Source organism: Cupressus sempervirens, chromosome 3, assembly GCF_028749045.1.
Source record: "Cupressus sempervirens isolate cs-2001-9-10 chromosome 3, ASM2874904v1, whole genome shotgun sequence".
Lineage (NCBI taxonomy): Eukaryota > Viridiplantae > Streptophyta > Pinopsida > Cupressales > Cupressaceae > Cupressus > Cupressus sempervirens.
In genome coordinates, this window is record NC_143120.1 from 214,268,187 (window position 1) to 214,285,256 (window position 17,070).

General features: G+C 37.6%; 1 protein-coding gene across 2 annotated transcripts in view; it reads right to left on the minus strand.

Moving 5' to 3' along the window:
* LOC149565581 (octanoyltransferase LIP2p2, chloroplastic-like) overlaps positions 1-17,070 on the minus strand; it is an 83,371-nt gene that overhangs the window by 11,885 nt on the left and 54,416 nt on the right. For both annotated transcript variants that reach the window (XM_089819103.1, XM_089819102.1), the window contains exon 2: positions 14,687-14,834. In XM_089819103.1, coding sequence (XP_089675229.1) covers positions 14,687-14,834 — 148 coding nt within the window. The remainder of the gene's footprint in view (positions 1-14,686; positions 14,835-17,070) is intronic.

Below are 17,070 nucleotides of genomic sequence, written 5' to 3' on the forward strand. Positions count from 1 at the left end.
TTGTGCATTTTGTTACTGGCTGCAAGTTCCATCTCATAAGCTAGCTCACCAATCTTCATCAACACCTTATAGGGTAGGTATATAGAATCTTGGTTTCAGCTTCCTAGCTCCTATGCCTTTGATGGAGGATTGCCTATAGGGCGGTAATCTCAAAAATACCATAATTGTTGATTTTGGGACCCGATGTAAGTTTTCCTTGAGATCATTTAGGGTATCCATTCAAGGTATCCATACTCTATTGCACCACACTCGTTGTCCTCTGAACTCTACTATTTATAGGCATTAAGTCCATAAATGAAGTAGCACCACAACTATCAAGTTCCATATAGGGCATCACATCAATTCACATGTGATATGTGGTGTTGTAGCAATATTCCCCATATAGATATCACTTAATCCATGTTGTTAGCTACCCTATAATGAAATTCCACAAATAGTCTTACATCCATTTGTTTACAATTTCGTTTTGCACATCACTTCAAGGGTGACAACTGATGCTTCAGGTTAGCTTTGTATGTATCAAGCAAAGGAGTTCTTGCCAAAACAAGCTGATACACCTACTATCCCAATCACTCACAATTACCATGTTCTTTGGCAAACCATGGAGCCTAAAATCTCTCTTAAAAACAGATTTGCCACTTGTGGGGCCTTATATTTTGAAGAAATCAAATGGAAGTGAGCATAGTTAGTTGACCTTTAAACAACCATGTCTACACAATCCTTACCTTGCATCTTTGGGAAGCTTGTGATGAAGTCCATGGATATGCTCTCTCATTTTTTATTTGGGATGTCAACTAGAAAAACATGCTCTACTTTGTTTTGTTGGCACACTAGACATTCTTTAACATGTTGCAACACAACATTTTCGAGCCCTTTCCATGAAAACATTCTATCACTTGTATGTCATGTAGAAGCTTGGATGACCAGCAAGGGGTGTGTTTGGCATGCTCAAATGTTTTCCTTCATCCTTGATTCTGAAAAAGGATGCACTCTCTCCTTGTAAAAGATGAGCTCATTACCAACCTTAAACTTATCATCTTACTATTTTCCTTCCAAAATTTCATTAGTAATAGAATTATTTGCAGATTCGACCATAACAACAGATATATCAATTATGGAGTAGAAATAGGGCTTCCTAGAGGATAGCATGAAGGTTGCCATTTTTTCTTGTCTATCATTCAAATCTTTTTGACTGAGAAACAATGGGCAGCTGTAATAGTCTATCTTCAACGCAAACTTCCCACACACCACGTATTGATTAAATTCGGCGAGGGCATGCCTGTCAGTCAACATCTACTTGTCACACATGGGAAAAGCTCTTTCTATCTCTTCGAGTTTCTACTTTTGAATGTTATAGGGTGTTTAATTTGTATCAAGACTGCCCCAATGTGCAATGTCCCAAATTTTAATCAAGTGTTTTAATTAAATAATTAATTAATTTAATTATTAAATAAAAGAGATCCAAATAATAATTTAATAAAATATTGTCAGTCTGTGCCATATTGTAACTTTCTAGAGGCTTTGAGGCCTTTATAAAGAGATAGCTAGATATTGTAAATCATCATGGACAATATTTGACTCTTGTGTATTTCTGGAAGCTAAAGGTTGAAGGTAGTTTGTGCACAATTTTGGAGGTGGAAGATCCTCCCTAGTTTGTAATCACAATTTTGGTGGTTCAAAGCCACCCTAGTTTGTTTTTGGAAATATCATTTTGATAATTTGTTGTGTGCTCTAAATTTGTGAAGTCTTCCTTCAAAGACAAATTTGTATTATACAATGAAATCTAATATTGTTTGCTAAATAATATTCATAGTCAAAGCACTCGAGTACTTATTCTGGTTGTGAAATCATCGGGATTCATCTTCATATGTCTTACATAGTATTAACATTGAAATTTCTTGCATTTATCTACCATATCAATCTTTCGCAAGCGTATTAATATTCACTAACTAGGAGTGTAGTTGCAGGCTGTACGAAAGGCAAGAGGCGTATGGAGAAAGTTGAAGGAGTTTGTATGGTGGATGTATACATTGGTTGTATGGGTAGAGCATTGGCATCATTTTACGAAGGAAAGTATTGACAATACGGGTCACACCGTACGAAGGAAAGTCTTATCGAATAGAAGAAGCAAGGTCGCTAGCAAGAGGGTAGTCGTATAGGTTAGTCTCATACAAGTGGGACCCTATTTGTATGGTAGAACTACCAAATGGAGTTGTTCAATGTCTACAGAGGTTGAATGGGTATAATATTTTGTTAATGCTAGAGGTGTTAAAAACTAAGTCGTGCAAGGTTGTGCCTTGCAAGATTGTAACACCTCAGATCCTAATGAGGATAAAGACACACTCACAAATCCACTTCGGCAACACAAAGATGTGGACAAGCAAGAGACAATAATTGTCTCTTCAAGTGGAGAGCACCTAAACCCTCAAGACTGCCACAAAGATAAGGAGGAGGGTTACACCAATTTGGTCAAATTAGCATCTACGATCATCTTGATGGAAATTTGAGCCCTATCGATGATCTTTCAAATGAGCAAACTTTGCTAGTGCTTAATCGACTTTGTGGATAAGTTACCAATAATATCTTTTGGGAACAACTACAATTGATTGAATATCCTTCAGTTGTGCATGATGAGTGCATGATTACAATTACGCCATGTAAAAGGCTACCTCATAGAAACAACAAGATATAACTGAGCTATGAGATTCCACAAGGGATTGATAAGCATGAGTGCATGAAAGCTTGGGATCTAGGCATTGATATGAGTGAAGATTAGCTTCTATGAGATCCTAGTGACTTTGGGCATAGTAATATTTAAATCAAAGTGGCGCAACAAAAGTTTGATGGCGATACTCATCTCCACTACATCCAATTTCATACATATGTTGTTTATCACTCAAAATCTAATGTTGTTTTGAATGAGGTTAATTTGATGGTTTTAATATTTTTTTCCTCAAATTATCTATAGGGTTTTTACCTTTTTTTGCTCAATATGAAGCTTTTTATTCTCTGATCTATGTCTTGAATTTTATTGTCTAGTTTTGATTGATTTTTCACCTCAAAAACCATGTTTAGTTTTTTCCCATTTTTCTACTTTAAAAACATGATCTTTTGCTTTGTATTTGGAATTTTAGTTCTCATCTACAGAAGTTCTTGGTGAATCATCTTGCAATTTGTTTTGGGGTGTAGTACTCATCTGCAAAAAGATTTTTGCAATTTTCCTCAAAATTGTGATTTCAATTTCATCTTAGTGTCTATGGCTATATTGAGTAATGCCTTTGTTAGCCAACATCAAATTGGACCACTTCTTGGTCATTAACATTTTGTAGATCTAGGAAGGGTCTCAACAATAGCAAAATGTTCTACAAAATTTCTGACCAAAGGACAATAGTTGAATCGATTGCCATTAAGAGAGGTATTGAGCAATCATTTCACAGCAATAATGACAGAAATTCTTATGAATTTCTCTCTTGAAAAGCTGATCAAATTAACCAACTCCAAGGTTCTAGATGGTTGTTTGTAGCTCAATTGAAGATAAATGTGAATGTTCACAAGGAGGCCTTTGCTGGTATCTGTAAATCCTACCAAACTCTGAAGAAATGCAACCACAAACCAATGGATTTTTGTATTTTCTGATTTTTATGATGAATGCTAGTTCTAACCATGCAGCTATAGATTGTCTATTCTAACCACATGTTCAAAAGCAATTAACAGATTTAAGGTAACATGAAATTAAAAGAAAATGCTGAAAATGAATTTCCTAATGGACATAAGTCATAGCCACACTGCATCCACGAATTAAATCTTCAAAAGGATCAAGTAGAAACTAATGAAATTAGGAGCAGCGCGTCCTCAACTCCATTGATGCAATCGTCAAGGGAAATTGATGGAGATCGAAGGATGTTTCACAATTCATCAAACCGTATAGCCACGGGAAGCGCACGCACACGAGACAAATTGCTATGCAAGGACTCGAAGGTGATCCTTTCTCCAATTCGTCACAACAGAGAAATTTGTTAGCAAATATGACAAGAACTAGAACTAATTGATCTCACAGGCATTAAAACACAATAAAATCATTGGCTCCATCACTATTCATGAACATAAATTCACAAAGGAAACACACATTCCAACAAGAAACACTACACATAGAATGAGAGCACCAATAGCATACTTTATTGCCTCAAAATGTTGGCCTTGATTACATATTACATCTTTGTATTTATAAGAAACCCCATCCTTAATGCAATTTTCGGATCTAGGGCTTTTTCCTTTCAAAAAGTGTACTCAAATCACTCATTCCAAGCAAATTATGTACAAACAAACTCCTAACTAGGTGCTAAGTAGGCCTGACTCTTTATTTTAGTAATTACATGGTGTGTGGACCTTTACATGACTCAAAATCTCCTAAAGAAGAAGAATATAAGAAGAGAGAAGACTCGAGATGATCTGGGAGTCTCTACTAGTTAAACTACTACCAAAATGCTTCAAACTACTCGAAACTATTGTACAATGGTTTCAACTAAGAACAACAATTGCGACCTAAAGTCGTCTCCAAAAATCTCCAAGCTGGCAGAGCTGTAATATTTGTCTTCTTCCAAAATCTAATCAAGAGCCCTTTTCTTCATATCTTGTATTTCTTCATATACTCCGATCATAACCAGCCACTATCTTCTCTATTACCAGCCACTATCTTCTCTATCCAATCAGCTATTTTATCTAGTTCTTCCACCATGTATACATCTAATAGCATCCAAACCTTGATGGTCTTTAATGCTTCCAAGTCATTGGTGTAGGTGGATACCTCATCCATCAATCCAAAATCTTGGTCAACCATTGTAACCAACCTATCAACATTCTTTTGGATATTGAGTAGCAGGTTCATATTTGCCTCAATTATTTGTACACCTTTGTCCTCAAAACTGGGATGCCATCTCTTACATGCATCCAAAAATGAATCACTTTGTTTGGTGGCCTAAGCTCATTTGTCGAGGGCAACTACTAAAGTGATCTCAAGATGATCATGGTCCAAAGGACCTACTTTCTCCTTCACTTACTCTCAAAATAGATCATTTTGTTTCCTCAGTTTCAAAATTTTTGCCTCATCCCAGTCAAAGTGTTGAAACACTTGCTTGAGGCCCATAGTAGTCAAAACTTTGGTCGTATCTTTGATGGCCTTCCCCAATTCTACTTCATTTGGTAGTGTTTAGGGGCGATGTCCTCTATATCTATGTGGGGAGGAGGAATAGCAATATGTGCCATCAAATCATTGTTCTATTTCATTTGCTTAGGATCTCCCCTAATGGGTGTTGTGCTCTTACTGCCTCCGTGAGCGCCTTCAACCCTTCTTCCTCGATATAGTCCACATATCTCCTTTGACGAGTCAATACTTCTTGTTTTAACCATGCCAAAGTAGTACCCATAGGAGACATATATTGATCAAATGATGAGATCGTCTCTGAAGTCGGTCATTTGCCCCTATCACTCCTCTCTGGGGTCTTTTCTACCCTTGGTGGTTCCATTACTGGGGTAGCCATTATGGTTTTCGTGGAGACGATCCTGACTCTACCACAGGTGGCATTTGTTCTCTTTTTTCAAAAATCTGCCCTTCCTCTAAAACTTCGTCTGTATGTAACTATACATGCTCGTCCCCCTCTACTCTCTGGCTCTTGGGCTCTGTGATCGGAGGAGGTAATAGAGTGGTCTCCTGTTCTTGCAGAGGAGGCAATGACGACGGATTCCCTAGAGATGGAGAAGGTATGCCTAATGTCCCTTGTGAGAGTGGAGGCAGTTGATTCCAATCCTTGCTAAATGATTCCCTATGCAGAGTATCTTTTATTACCCCTCCCTCCAAGTGAGTCCCTATGGGTATGAAGTTGAATTTTGAGAGGTCAAACACATTCAACCCATCTCCTTCAACGAATTCAATCCACCCTTTCTTTTCTTGATTAGTGAATTCTTCAACCTAAATAGGTTATTCTTGGGTGGATGGGGGCATCTATGTCGCACTCCTTTCCTCTTTGACAGCCCTTGTTGACTGAGTCCTCTTGTTTAGAGGGCAATATTCATTTTCTTCCTCTTGTCCTTAACCTTTGCCTTAGGTATGGTTTCTAGAATTTGGGGTGAAGGAGAGGTTTTCTTCTTCAATTTCCTCTTCTTCACCCCGACCACCACCATTTTAATTCTAGCCTTCTTTGGCACCGACGAGGATGCTTGTATTTGTGTTGGGGCCTCTTCAAGCTAAGCCTCTTCTTCCTTAGTAGTCTTTCTCTTCTTCTTCCCCTTTGCTTTGTCGTTGCAGAAGTATGCCACCTTTTGCTCGTGCTTGTACACAGTCTCTAGCCTGACTAGGGACTTCTCCTAATATATAGGAACTATGACCTTAGTCCCTTTACCCTTCTTGGGCCTTGCAAGTGCCTGTAAGGTTGAGGCATTAGGGACTCACTCCAAGTAGAAAGGCTTCTTAACCCAGTCCTTCATAAGTTGGATGACATGCCTTGCCCAATGTTGGATGTCATCATTCTCCTCTCTGCTAATCTTTGCATTCATTATGAGGCATTTATAAATTTTGCCCCTGTTGTAGAGAGGGTCCAGTACATCAGAGTTCTCCTTGTTCCATAGCTTTAAAGGTATACTCAAGTTGAGTGCCCTTTCTGCTACCGTCAAACTCATCCTACAATAGTTCTTGATTTGAACATCATAGTCATCTACGCAGTTCATTCAATGATCTTCAACGGCTGCAACAAGTATGAACTCCCTTCCTACTAGATGTTGAACCATCCCAACATTGTCAAAATAGGAGGGAGGAGCCAAATTGTCATCCAAGGGATATTGGTCCCATTCTACTTCGTAGGTGGCATTGTCCTACTACTTTACCTCGAAGGGCCCTATGGTGATTGACCACACCCATGTCTTCTTGTGCTTCTTCTGCACTCTATCATAGGCCAAAGCCAACTATCTCACAACATCTAAGAGCACGAGCCAATCCAATGGATAACGTGGAAGCTTCTTGGGGCACAAGAGAATTCCAACCACCCAAATGTATGTGAATGTGTTGAACTAGATGAAATATGCACCCACTTGTGCTACTCTGGCAGTGGCTTTTACGGACAACCTCTTCACATAATCCCCTTTAAGGAACCAAATTATAGCAAAGATAAAACCGTCATTCACCAATCTGTACTTCGAGCTCTAAAGCAGGAGTTTCTTTTGCACCGAGGGTACACTACGTATGGCCATGCATTGGCATCCTTAATACTCCCTCTCGTCACCAAACCTGGGTAATTTGTAGGTCTTGCTGCTAGTAGGTATACCACATAAGAAGTCATATAGAACCGAGGGTTCGACTTCACTAAGATGAGCTGCTCATCCAGGTTGTTGCTAATAATGGTGCCCCAACCAATCTGTAGGCCTCTCCTCTTGATGGTCTATATGAAGTAAACCATCCATGTCTCCAAATGACCTGCTAGCAAGAGCCCTAAAACTCTTCTTAGAAGGACTATAGAATAGCCTATATCAATAATCATATATCCACGGGTCATATCCACTTTCCTTACTCTTCATTGGGGAGGAGTCTTCTTGAGGAGATACTTTTCTTGTACCAATTCCTTGGCCTCTTGCTCATGCTCCTTGTACCATTGATCGCCTATGTCATAAGTTATCTTCTAGTATTGATCTGCAGCAGATAGGTGGAATACCTTCTCTATGTTGTCTGGTTGGATTTCCAAGAAAATCTCTCCAGTAATGCTCTTCACCACCTTCTCTTCATGTATATACCAATCAACTAGTGCCATGATCAACTCAGAAGACTGCACAGATATGGGATGTGCTGATGTGTCCACCAAACCGCTCATGATAAGGGATGAGATTATCTCCAATCTCTCTTGTGGTTTGTTGCACAAGACCAAGAATTTGTTCCAGTCAATGTCTCCCAATTCAGTGTCACAAATATCTGAGTGTGCATCTATGAAACAAGACTTCTTCGGTGCACCTTGGTACTAGAAAGGTACCGGTTTTGGGTTGATCTTTGCTGCTAGGGCTGATGCGGATGCCATTTTGACCTGCATGAAAAGCCGACATTAGTACACTGCTATTAGGAGATCAAAATGACACTTAATGACCAATCCGGACTGGCAAAAAACTGACGAAAACTGACAAAATTGGACTAAGACTAAGTTATAGGCACTAGTGCACTTGGTGCACCTGCGAAGGTGTGTTAGGTGTGCCTAGAGGCTAGGGGGGTCTAATAGTGGGCACATGGCACAGTTAGCGCACCTTCGTAGGTGTGCAAGCTGCGCAACGACACTAGTCATTTGTGCGACTATGCCTTGGTCTTATGGAGTTTGTGCGCATCTAGTGCACCTTGGGAAGGTGCGCCAATGTACAAAGATTTACCTTAGTGTTTGCAAGAAAATGTAGCGTAGCTTCGAGGGTGTGCATGTGCGGTGAATAGGGCTTCGGACTGCATATTTATAGGCGCGCATGGATGGAACCAATGCATCTTGCGCACCTTGGAAGGGTGCACATAAGCGCCCGTGTGCTAAGAGGAAAAAAGGCTAAGGGGTGCACCCAATGCACCTTGTTAGGGTGCACACTTTTTTTTTTTGCCTAGGTAAAAAAGTTGGCTTTCTAGGCCTCCCACTGCTGAATGATGCTGATCGATCGGACCCCTGACCTAATCTAGAACTACATGAGGCCTGCCCTGTGAGGCGCCTAACAAGATGCCCTATTCTGAAGAGTGGGTTCCTCTATCCTAAAAGGAAAAGAAGGGGTCCCCATTTTTGAGTTGAAAATAATGCATGTGTTGTGAAGCCACAATAGGAGGGTATTACAATATTATAACATTTCTTTAATTATCACTTTAGTCATTCTTTAGTTTATTAGATAGTCTCTATTTCTATCTTTAGGTCTGTCTCTATACATCTATGTAAAGAGCTTCATCTCCTTTGTTTAACACAACACAACACTAACATCAAGTTACCATAACATAGATTCTTTCTATTATTTGTATGTTTCTTTTTAGAAACATCTCTTTTGTAATCTTTATAAGAGCAATTTGTTTTTAGTAAATATTCATTCAATATTTTTGCAATTATGTCTTATAATCCTAAAGCAACTTGATAAACAAAGAAATCTGAAGTTCATATATGCAACTGGCAATCAATCACGGTACTCAATATTTCCTATATGATTATTGTCAAGGCTTTGGCTCTAAAAATTCGTTACATGCTTCCTCAAATTATTCATCCTGAACAAACAAGTTTTATCAAGACCAGATTCATCCTAGATAACATCATTGTTCTCTGGAAGGAATCGAAAGGGTTTGGCGCTCTAGATAGAAAGCCATTTTTTTGAAGATTGATTTCGTTAAAGTCTACAACTACATTGACTCACTTTTATTCTTGGCATGCTTGGTACTTTAGGGCTTGGCCCCAAATTTATGCAATCAGTCAGTATGTTGTTTGCGAATGCCTTTTCTTGCATCGCCATTAGTGGCTGCTTGTTGTAGGCTTTTCGCCTTCACCATTCCGACCAGCAAGGATGCCCCCCTTTCTCCACCTTTAAATGGGCTTCTTGCTGAAGGTTTTGGTTGTTTTTCAACAAACTCTATCTCCTCTGAGAGGGTTAGAGGAATTGCCCTAGCTGAGTCATCTAATCAACTTGCTAATGGCCACTTTGTGGATAACTCGTTTCTTGATCTTCTTGAGAAGGAGCAAGATATCAAAGAAGCTCTTAAGTACCTCGACACCATTTTCCTACCATCTAGCAATACCATGCAATGGCATAAGAGGTAGTGCTATTGTCAATGCATACTTTCTATGCCACCTTGTCTCCTTAGGTTTGGCTAGAACTGGTCTGGCCATGGTGAGATATTTAGGAATTTGGACATTCCCTTTGCAATTCAAGCTTTTTCAGTTGACATTTGGAATACCGTCTTCCCCAAAATAGAGAAAAAGCTCTCCTCTTAGATCACCAAGCTGCTTTTGTTGGCTGGAAAATTTTGAGCATGCTCCAAAATTCTTGTGACCACCCATGTTTATTACTCCTACTGGGCTCCCTCCTAAGCTTCTTATTTGTAGCTTGAGAAAGTTCTCCATCATTTCCTCTGGGCCTTTTCTAAAGACCACAAAGGTTTTCATCACATGACTTGGTAAATTTTTTTGTGCCCTATGAATTCTAGAGATCTTAGACTCCTCACTACCTAGCACCAAGGGCTGGCTCTTTGTGGTAAACAAATTGTGTGTGTGGGCTGCTTCTAGCAATGCGGTTTGGAAAATTCTTCTTAGACTATTTATTTCCTATAGTTTTCCAGCCAATCAATCTACTTGGAAGGGGATTTCTTTTCAAAACCTTCTTACAAGAAAAGTTGTGCAAACGAAGGCACCTTTGCCGTCAAAAGCATTTGGTGGGCTTGGGAAGTCAAGCCTTTCTTTTATGGACTAGTTCTTGTTTAGGGACAGGCTCTACTTAATCCAGCATAACCTTTTAAGGGCTCCCTCTAACTATGTTGTTTTGGGTTTGTGCCTTGCAGTCTCACAAGAAAGGCATTCACACCCATCAAGATTTATTCTCCAGAGCTATACTATAAACCTCCATTCTTGGAAGGATTTGCTTGATCAATACATGAAGTTATAAAAATTATCTATTGACTATATCATGCAAGAATCTGTGTCAGAAATTGGAATTCAATGCTATGATGGTTATTTATAATGTCCCTACAAATACAAATTAAAAATTATCTCAGGTCATTCAAATGCAAACTATTTGAAAAAATGTCCATGAGGTATCTATAAACAATATAGTGATTTTATAAAAGTTATAGTGAATTCATGATTTACAATTTTTGGTGCAGCAGCTTAATTTGTTTGTGTTCAAGAATATCTCTTGTTTGAATTTATGCAAAGTGATTGATAAGATGTTTGCAAGCCAAAAATCAGAAATATTGCAAATGTATGCCAAATATGTAATTTATGACATTCACAAAAAACTAGAGATTCTAGTACATGATTTTACAATGGCACACCTAGGAACATTTGGGAGTGCCTCAGAGTGGCTAGGGAACCATCCTCACTGCGTCGGGTTCTTAGTGGGTATACTTACGAGATATTCCCTAGCCACTCTTGTTGTTGCTGCCAAGCACAGCCTTGCTAGGTATGACACTTGGACCCAATTTAGGAGAACTCAGAAACATAGTATAAGACTGAATAATAGCTCTAGACAAATGAATGCAAGAAATGCATTCCAAGTTTATTTATACTTCAACCTTTAACCCATCAAATTTCTTTATTTATATTTCATGATGCTTTATTTTCAAAATTCATATAAGAACTTTGCAGCTTAAATCAAATCAGTGCCTTGTTAAATATCCTTGTTTTTTCTTGCAAAAAATATGGAGATCTTATTAATATTGTTAATCTATGATTCTCTTATTGATTAGGAGCATCTTCGGTTCAGAGCAATCTTGCATCAACCAAAAATATTTATGTTTTCAATGTAGAGTCTATGTGATCAATTCACGATCATTCATCTATTCAAGTTAGCGATGAGGATTATACTTAGGACATAATTGTAATCATGTCTCACTAATCGCATCTAGTATGGTTCTAAGGTTCGAGAGTTATGTTGGATTCTTTCTCAGGTAGTGTGTTCTTGTCAGTTCTTGTACCTACTCGTCGAATTTGATCTTGCAATGGAAATCTACGATCAGCAATCATCGGTGGCGCATATCTCTATGTTCTTAGATCATGCGTGGACTTAATTCTTGGACCACAAGTTCTCAAATGGTTTATGTAACTTATTCCTTATGTTTTAGGACCGGACCTATGTGTTAAAATATGTTTCTTGTTCTAGGGAAAGATCTCACTTCCACAATCGACTTGTGTGTCGTCATGCCTTTATAAGCAATGTAATTGATATCTAGAGGGAGTTAGTAGTGAATTAAACAATAAGTTAGTCATCAAAAATTACTTAGATCTTGATCTCGTAAAGTTTCCTAAGCAAACATGAGGCCTTTTGTAGCCTGGCATGTAGGAAGGCATGCCGCCAGCTGATTGTAAATTGATTTCTTATTGATTGAAAGTTGGTCATGCATTGTTCTATCCAATTCCTTGTTATTTCCATTATGTTTACACTTGATACATGCTTGGACTGATCTCTTTGAGCTCCCTCCATCTATGACTACACCAAATGGTATTAGAGCATGGTTGTGTTCCTTGTCGAGTTGATTATTGAACCTATTGTCATGAAGCCCTAAGTCAATTTGGTTGCAAGGTGGCAGAGTTGAGATCTGGCCTACAGTTGTAGAGGGTTGACAAAATGGTTCAAGAAAGGAGAGAAGCAGATCCATGTGTTATGGACATATTGCGACAGATAGAAGATAGATTGGAATTTGTGACGATCACCCAAGGAAGAGGTAGAATGATTGACGATGTGAGCAATAACAAAGTTGAAGAAGCAGTTGCAAGAATTGAAGAACCTATACTTGAACAAGGAGATGAAATATTCTTAAGAGCCTTAACTAGGGTTAATGCAAAACCACATTTCAAGCCACTGGATTATGATGGTAAGATAGATTTGGATGAAATGCTTGATTGGATTATTGAGATGGAAAAGTATTTCAAGTATGGGAGTACAAATGCAAATAACAAGGTGAAAATTGCTAGCACTAAGTTGCAAGGACATGCATCTTTATGGTGGGAATATTTGCAGAAAGACAAGTGGAAGGAAAATATCAAATATTAGGATAAGATGGTGAATAAATTGAAGGGTAAATCCTTACTTGGCAATTACCATGTAATCTTGTTCAGGAAAATACGGAACTTATACCAAGAGTCTATTGGGAAGGAATACACATATGAGATTTGCACTCATGGATGATGAGGTTGAAAGAATTGCAAGATACCTAAATGGTTTGAGGACATCTATTCAAGATTGAAATAGTTTGGTTAGGATGGATAACATTGGGGAAGCATGACAATTTTCCTTATAGGCGGAAGAAAATTTAAACAGAAGGCATGAACATAGACAGAAAGGAAGAGGCACCAAATTTCAAATCGGTAGGGGTAGATCATTTCTAGGAGGTAAATCTTACTCTAATACAAAGGAAAATCAGTACGAAAGGAAGAGAGTACACACAAGGAAGAGGAAGTGGATACCTTATAGGCGATGGTTACAAAAGAGAGGACATAAATTGGTTTAAAGGAACTTGTTTCAAATGTGGAGAAGAAAGTCATAGAGCATTTGAATGCACTCATGGAAATTCAAGCAAGAAGATCATAGCAGTATCAAATATGTCTTTGCCAAAGAGGAGTCACCTGAATCAACGAATAAATTGGAAGATGGAGAAGCCTTAATAATGAGGAACTTGATCAAGAACCTGTGTTGATAAAGAGTTTGTTCAAAACCAGATGTAAAGTTGTGCAAAAATGTTGCAAATTCATCATTGATGGTGGAAATTCAGAAAAGTTAGCATCAGAGAAATTAGTTACCAAGTTGCAATTGTCAAGAATAAAGCACCCAGAGCCATATCAGATTGCACAGATCAAAGCTGATCACAAGAATTTGGTAAGTGGACACTGTCTTGTGAAATTGAAGATTGGGTCATATTATGATGAAGTCCTTTGTGATATTGTGTTGATGGATTGTTGTTATATCTTGTTGGGTAGAGCATGGCAGTATGATAAACAAGCAAAGCATGATGGTAGACTGAATAGGTATCTTATTGTGGCTAATGGGATGAAGTAAGTATTCTTGCCTTTAATAGAAGATTCTAAGCGTGTAAATTCTACCATGGTAAGAGTTTGTTTAGTTGAAGGACGAACATTCCTAGATGGCTTGAAGGAGAGTATGTTTTATGCTTTGATTCCTAGGAAACCTAATTTGGGAACAGTGGATGAGCAACCAACAAAACGAATTAGTGACAAAATTTGAAGACAACATTTCGGATAATGTACCCAATGGATTATCCCCGAATATGAGTATCAGTAATTGTATGGATCTAATTCCAAGAACAAGTTTACCAAATAAGGCATTGCAAAGAATGAAGAACTGAATAGGCAAATGCAAGAATTGGTGCGGAAAGGATTAATAAGAGAGAGTTTGAGTATTTGGTTTATAGATATAAGCAATGTATATTGATTCCAGAGCTATAAACAAATTCCTAGTAAAGTACATATTTCCTTTACTTAGGATGGATGACATAATGGACTATTCGAGTGGAGCAAGGTTTTTACCAAAATTGATTTGAAGAGTGGTTATCATCAGAGAAGAATCACAAGAGATAAATGGAAGACTACTTTCAAGACCAAGGGTGTGTATGAGTGGTTGGTTATGCCTTTTGGTTTGACTAATGCACTACTACTTTTATGAGGCTAATGAATGAGGTATTGAAAAAATTCTTAGGTAAATTTGTGATTGTATATTTGGATGATATTCTGATTTTCAGTAAGATTAAGGAGGGGCATTTGATGCATCTGAGACAAGTATTGCAGAGATTCAAGGAAAAGAAGTTGTTGATCAATATCAAGAAATATACTTTCATGAAGGAGGGGATAATGTATCTTGGATTTGTGATTTGTAACATGCAGCCATCGTCTTGGTAAAATACAGCTCATTTCTTGCATCTAGTAGACTGAATAGAGAGATCGAAATGGAAAAAATATTTAAGATTAGAGATACAGGACATTACTTGTATATTGCTCGTGCAAAAACTTCTTGTTTAGAGCTCACAAATCCACCAAATTTAGCTTTCCACTTCCATGAATAGATAGAAGGTGAATATCCTATCACAGTGTGATTAACTGAGCCATAATCAAGAGACTTAGAACCATAAAAGCCTGCAAACAGGATTAAGGTATTCTTAAGTGAGATATTCAGAAAACAATCAAGTCATTGCTTTTCGTTTTGAGCACTAATAAAGACAAAAACATGGAAAAGGAAGATGTGTAATGCTGCATTATTGCTTTGCCTTGCATATTTTTTTACAAAATAAACATAAAGTTATTTCCATGCCAAAAGGTACCCGGAAAAAAAATATGAACCTCAAATGCTGCATTGACCTTGTAGATTATTAAATAATAAATATCCATTTCAGAATAAAATATACATCCATTTGTTTCAATAAAATTTAGCATGCACACTCTTTGAAATAATAACTAAGCACCTATATGCAATTGATCTAACTTACAGAACTGGACAATTACTTCAGACTTTAAAGGATTTCATGCAAGCAAAGTATTGATTATTTGGTGTTATTTCGAAACATCTTATCAAAAGCTTACCACAGGTTTTCTGAAGGATGTTTTATGATTGTTAGGTATGTAGATGCCTGAAAAAGCTTATTTGCTGCCTAGCATCCTAATAAAATGCCAATTATTGCTAAACTGGAATGCAACACAAGGAATGTGGATGGAAAATCCCTGACAGTGGAGAGTTAAAAGTTCATAAAGGCATCACGTCAGTTACACATGGCTGAGGAACCGTTGAGAAAATGTTTGAACTTTTCTTTTGACTGTATTTTATCTATTATTAATTAATAGTTGACAATTTGTAATAATCTTTTAGTTGTAATGGAAGTTGCCAAATACAACTATGGCAATTTGCAAGGTGTTTTATTATTGTCAAATTAGAAAGGGCGTGAAAAAAGGGAAGTCAGGTGCAAGTGTGGAGAAGATAACAAGGAGATCTTTAATTGCCTTAGCACATTTCTGAAAAGTGGATAAATCGAAGTTGGAAGAGGAAGTTTTAGTTTTGTGATTTATGCCTGAATGGTATTAAAAACCATTCGTGATTTGTGGTTCTCTCATGCTTATATATTGAGTGCTTCAGTTGAAGGGAAAACATGTGAATTTACAACATGTTGAAGCAATGAAGTGTTGCAGTGATTCAAAGAGAGAAGTTGTGTTTCATGAAATTCATTTTAAGGATTCATCCAAGTCTTGGATTCTTTGGCTGTGGAGTTTTCCCCTACAAGTTTTCCTCCATGTAATGCTTGAGTTATGGTTCGCATTTACATTACAATCTATTTCCATCTATAATTGCTTTCTTTTTATCTGTATACATATAAGTATCTACAAATTTTCATTGTGAAGTTTTGTTCTGCTCTTCAATATTTGATATCAAAGCCAAGTAGGATTGATTAAAGAAAGAAGTATATTTCTTGGAGTGTTTGATAAGGTTTTTTGCTATGGTTGGAATTTATTGTGTTTCCTTGTAGTTTCAGATTGAGTCTGATAAGATATCATGGCTAGCTCATCTCCGTTGGACACTGAAAAGTTCAGTTGTACAAGGCATAAGCTTTGGAATTTAAAGATTGAGGATCACTTAACAGAAATAGATTAATTGATTGTTGTTATTTGTCAATAAAGAAAAGAAACCAAATAGTGTGTCAGATGAAGACAACTGAATTAGATAAAACAGTTTGTCACACAATTCATTTGCATTTATTGGATTATTTCTATTAAGGGTGTCTAAGGACAACAAGTACTAGCGCTCCTATAAGTGTGGTTCCAGAGCTTAACTATAGTTCTTACAGATCCATTTCAAGTTTGCCCGTGAACCATCATTCCAAGCTATCTCTTTTTCTATGCTCTGGCTACCTCTAGCTTTCTCAATCCTTCTATTGTCTTTTCTGGTTCCCCATTGCATATATATTATGATTTAGAACTAGAGAGCCAAACTAAGAGTCTTAAATTCTTTAGATATAGAAAAAGACAACAAACTTATCCACTAGACAATTTAAGCCTATTGAAAGGTATGGATTGTTAGAATATACAGTCCAGCAATATAACTGAGAGGGGGGGGGGGGGGGAGGAGTGTGAATCAATTATCCAACTTATCAACCTTATTAAACTTTAACCATATGAGCAAAATAATCAGCAACCACAACAAGATACTCATACACAATTAACACTGGATATGTTAACTAGGGAAATCCTTGATCAAAGGGAAAACCCCGGTGGAGATGGTACCCACAAGATGATGTACTAATATAAATATTCCTTATTAGAGGATGGACCCTATTAGGAGTCTATAACAACATTCAGTACATATTAGTCCCTGTTAGGAGACTCT